This window comes from Penaeus japonicus, unplaced genomic scaffold, assembly GCF_977035675.1.
Source record: "Penaeus japonicus unplaced genomic scaffold, GWHDUDI00000001_assembly GWHDUDI00000036, whole genome shotgun sequence".
NCBI classification, from domain to species: domain Eukaryota; kingdom Metazoa; phylum Arthropoda; class Malacostraca; order Decapoda; family Penaeidae; genus Penaeus; species Penaeus japonicus.
In genome coordinates, this window is record NW_028234438.1 from 10,845,485 (window position 1) to 10,850,484 (window position 5,000).

At 43.3% G+C, this 5,000-nt stretch overlaps 1 protein-coding gene across 1 annotated transcript in view; it reads right to left on the reverse strand.

The window, feature by feature from the left end:
• Positions 1–5,000, reverse strand: part of blw (ATP synthase subunit alpha blw, mitochondrial) — a 7,423-nt gene that overhangs the window by 1,337 nt on the left and 1,086 nt on the right. Inside the window, exons 2-6 of the mRNA XM_043022090.2 lie at positions 1,702–1,807; positions 1,270–1,398; positions 908–1,103; positions 426–718; positions 1–312 (exon numbers count right to left, since the gene is read on the reverse strand). The exon at positions 1–312 is cut by the window's left edge and continues 173 nt beyond it. Coding sequence (XP_042878024.1) covers positions 1–312; positions 426–718; positions 908–1,103; positions 1,270–1,398; positions 1,702–1,807 — 1,036 coding nt within the window. The remainder of the gene's footprint in view (positions 313–425; positions 719–907; positions 1,104–1,269; positions 1,399–1,701; positions 1,808–5,000) is intronic.

A 5,000-nucleotide genomic window follows, 5' to 3' on the forward strand; every position in this document is an offset into this window, starting at 1 on the left:
CAATGACAGGCAGAGCAGTCAGGGAGCCACCTCCATTGGTGTCGTTCATCTTGGCAGCACGCTCAAGAAGACGGGAGTGAAGGTAGAACACATCACCAGGGTAGGCCTCACGACCGGGGGGACGACGCAGCAGCAGGGACATCTGACGGTAAGCCACGGCCTGCTTGGACAAATCGTCGTAGATGATCAGGGCGTGCTTGCCATTGTCACGGAAGAACTCTCCCATAGCGCAGCCAGAGTAGGGGGCCAGGTACTGCAGGGGAGCAGCATCAGAGGCAGTGGCAGACACAACAATGGTGTACTTCATGGCATCTGAAAGATGAAAAGGGGTGGTTAGTCAGCTATTCTACAAAAATGTCAATATTTATTTCAACTTTTCTGTTAAAGCTATAATATAAGGAAATAGCAGATCACACATCACTGACCAGCATCAGTAAGCCTCTTGACAATCTGGGCCACGGTGGACCTCTTCTGGCCAATAGCAACGTAGATACAGTACAGTTTCTTCTTTTCCTCAGCAGCATCGTTGAATCGCTTCTGGTTGATAATGGTATCGATGGCAATGGCAGTTTTGCCAGTCTGACGATCACCAATGATCAACTCTCGCTGGCCACGACCAATGGGCACAAGGGAGTCGACAGCCTTGATGCCAGTCTGCATGGGCTCCCTCACAGAGATACGAGGGATGATGCCGGGGGCCTTCACGCCCACACGAGCCCTGGATGAGAAGCACACATTAGAATTACAATTATAGTCAAGTATTTAAAAGTGTCAGTGATAAACGACAGTTCTACAGATGCTCTTAATGCAAAATTGAAATCAGTATCATAGAAAATGGTAATTAGTTCTTTATTTGTCTTGAATAATTAACTTGAACATGCCAAACCAAGAGACTCCTAACACCCACCTCAGACCACCAGTGATGGGGCCCTTGCCGTCAATGGGGTTACCCAGAGCATCTACAACACGGCCCAGAATGGATTCACCAACTGGCACGTCCACAATGGCACCAGTACGCTTCACGATATCACCCTCACGGATAAGCTTGTCGTTACCGAACACGACAACACCAACGTTGTCGGGTTCCAAGTTGAGGGCCATACCTAGGAGTGGCAGAGAGGGAATTATAACGGAAATTTGTGCTTATCAAAAAGCAAAATAAGACAGATGGATCATTAACTCTAATATTCTTTTCAGAAGTCCAAAATAATGACTAACAAATTTATCATATTGAATCAAATCTTAATACAAAGAAAAGCCCATACACACCCTTGAGTCCAGAGGAGAACTCCACCATCTCCTCAGCCTGGATGTTCTTCAGGCCATAGACACGGGCAATACCATCACCAATGCTCAGCACACGTCCTGTCTCCTCCAGGTTGGACTTGGGGGCAGCACCTGAGAATTATTAACCATTATATAAAAGCAGTTTACAAGATGACTTGGAAATTGCTCTAACAACTACCGAGAATGATTAGTCTATGTTTACACTGATCATGTCAATATTACTCTTGGAACAGTGGTGCTATTGAAAGAACTTGTACATCAATATATTATCTAAAGTTTGAAGATAATTTTATGTATATCCCTACTATCCTGGCACTGCAAAAATAAGTCCTAATTGCAAAAACCATCTTACAGATCTCTCTGATCAACCCCTCACCCCTTTGTACATCAAATGTTCAAAGACCAAAACCTTACCCAGGATGCGCTCCTCAAGGATGGTGGACACTTCAGCCGAGGATACAACATTGCTGGTGGAGAACTTGCGGGAGACAATGGCCGCAGCTGGGAGGACCTTTGCGACCTGGAAGCAAACAAGATAATGAGAATCTATGGTTTTATCAAGGATAAGAATGGGAAATTTGTGGGAAATCTGTGGTAGAATGACTCCACTAAAGGGAAAGCATTTATAAAGAGCTGAAATTTTAATAGGGAAACTCTGGGTAAACACTGAATAAGAACAAGTTATGAATTGGATTAAGGGGCTCGTCAGCCCTCCAATAAATGCCAACAAAATCTCATATCCAGGTAAGAGCTTGCCAGACCGGCTATCTTGCCAGAATAAGAGAAAGATTATAGCATTTACTAAACCTGAAAAGTGCAAAGATCCGAGGTACTGACAGGCATAATTAAAGATTTACCCAAGATCTTAAAGACCATTTATATACTGCATAAAAGCTGTATCACTATTACTGGAAATAATTACATTAACAACTGCCATGGTTGCTGTATTCCAGGTAATCTGGTGTAAATACAGATCAAACCTAACTTATCTTGCCTAAACATACATGAAAATGGTTAGTTATTTGTTAAAGCTTTAAGCATGTGATCTTGGCAGCTTGCATGGCATTTCTTTACAAGCTTATTCACCCTATATGGAGAGCTACAGGTGCAGCCTCTTGTAAATAAAAGCCATCAACTGCATGAAATAGGAGTAATATCAGGACAAACAGTAAAAGGTTTGAATAATGCCACATTAATCAACATCAATGGATTGCTCTTGCTGTATTCTACTCAGTGGATATTACCCGATGGTTCCAACCCAATAACCCACAACCACAACACCAATAACTAGGGAGGGCTTGAAGATCAGAGAAACTGCAGGGGTAAAGTATTAGAAATATAACGCACTGATATATGCCATAATGAACATTACTCATTAACTGCAACAATGCATGTGTACTCTCTGTGTGTGTGTGTGGGGGGGGGGGGGGGGTTTAATGTCCTTAAACGAGGATCGCAAACCAATGAACTCATCCTAGCTATATCGTGCTACGATAGACATGGACGAGGTTTGGCTGGAGGCAAAAATGACCACTGTGCATATGGTACATCATGCAGGTGAATAGTTGGTAAATTTTCCGAACGCCGCGTTACGAAATACCACAAAAGTGGTATCGATGGATTCCTCTCAACCTCTACTATTCATATATAGTGAAATTAATGAGCGCTTGCACCCCTGGACCCCACAATCTGGGTCTTTTTTTAAGGCACTTCATGCTACCTCGTCCTACTTCGGGGCATATTTCGCTTGCAAAATCTTAACCCAATGACCTATCTAACTTTGCCTAGTTTTGAATTAATCCCTAGCCAAAGGGGGGCTTCGCCCACCCCTGGACCCCCCCTTTTTAGGGCACTTTGTGCAACATACCTTGGGCAAGATATCCCGAATCCACCATCCTCGCCTTGACATTTAAACATGGCTGTGTTTACGTATTTACGGCAAGCGACAAGCTGTGGACTGGAAACCCCCAAGGAATTACCTGCATGTGCTGTTATGTTCTCTCAACAGATGGCGCAATATTCCCCATTGTTTACAGTATAATTATAGTGCCCTCTATTGAGTGGTCGCGTCATCATCGGTCCTAGTTTCCTATACTGAGGAATATATAAGACGAAGACTCAGTTGCTGTCATCATGGCGCAGTGTGAGGGTTATTCGTGGTCGCTGCATTTTCATCTACAGGACTAATTACGCATAAGTATCACGAAGTGCCCTGAACAGGGGAGATCCACAGGGGGGGGTAGCTCCCTCTTCGCAAAGGCTGACTTCAAAACTAGGCAAAGTGAGGTAGGTAGTTGGGTTAAAGTTTTCGTGATACCGAAGTAGCACGAGGTAGCACGAAGTGCCTTAAAAGGGGGGGGGGGGTCCAGGGGGGGGGGGCAAAGCCCCCTCTTGGCTAGGGCAAACTTCAAACCTAAGCAAAGTTAGGTAGGTAATTGGTTAAGATTTTGCATACGAAATATGGCTGGAATTCATATTTTACCCCGTAATTTCCTTGATCTACTTCATCTCCTCCCCTACTATCAGGACCCAGATTGTGGGGTCCAGAGATGGAATCGCGCATGATTTCCACTATATATGAACAGTAGAGGGTGAGAGGAATCCATCGATACCATTTTTACGGTATTTCGTAACATTTTACCCCGCAATTTCCCTGATCTACTTCATGCCCTCCCCTACTATCGGGACCCAGATTGTGGGCTTCAGGGGTGCAAGCGCTCATTAATTTCACTATATATGAATAGTAGAGGTTGAGAGGAATCCATCAATACCACTTTTGTGGTATTTAGCGACGCGGCGTTGTTCGGAAAATTTACTGAATAGTTAAGTTGCAAGGAAACCACGTCTTTATTCTAATTTTACATTAGACAAATATGGTGCATACATCAATGCCATCAATTTACTTTATGTAGTAACTGGTAATTTTCCTCATCTATTTCATGCTCTCCCCTACTGTGTCCAGATTGTGAGATATGGGGGGGGTGCAACTTTTGTATTGGTAGAAGACAAGAGGAATCCATCAGTACCGCAATCTTAGATTTAATAACAGCAATATTGTAAACATTTATGGTGATCCAAGACAAAATTGACTGGCTTACTATTGCACAGATTCTGCATGGAATAAGAGCCAACTTAACTTACAAGCTTATGGGGTATAAGGAATATGGGAAGAAAAGAGACGAAAAAAGGAGAAGAGGTTTAGAAGATGAGGAGGAAGAAACAAGCCTATTGGGTACAAGGAATATGGAAAGAAAAGACGAGAAAAGGAGAAGAGGATTAGAAGACAAAGAAAAAAAGAAATAGAGGAATAGGAATGTGCAGAGTAATACTATAAATAAAACTTTAATGTATATAAAAAGCCAATATAGTCAACTGCTCTCTCAATTCACTAATCCATGATATCAAACTTAATTATGCCGAGCCCGCAAGATTCATATAATGGCAATGCAACCCCCCCCCTATATTTTTCAGTAAGAAAGGTCAACAGCTGGCAATAGTACCACATGAAGCAATAGCATGGCCTCTGCACCCTGAGCTCCAGCATAGGTAAGAAGACTGCTTCATATAAGCACGGATGAGCTTGAACTGGGCTCCAAACAAGAGGAACCGAGAAGGTTATGAAGGCTGTATTACAAAACGTATCTGGTGGAGGCTGGTTTGCTTTTAACGGCACAAAGCTCAGGCTATGGCATCCCCAGTCTTAGCCTCAAGTA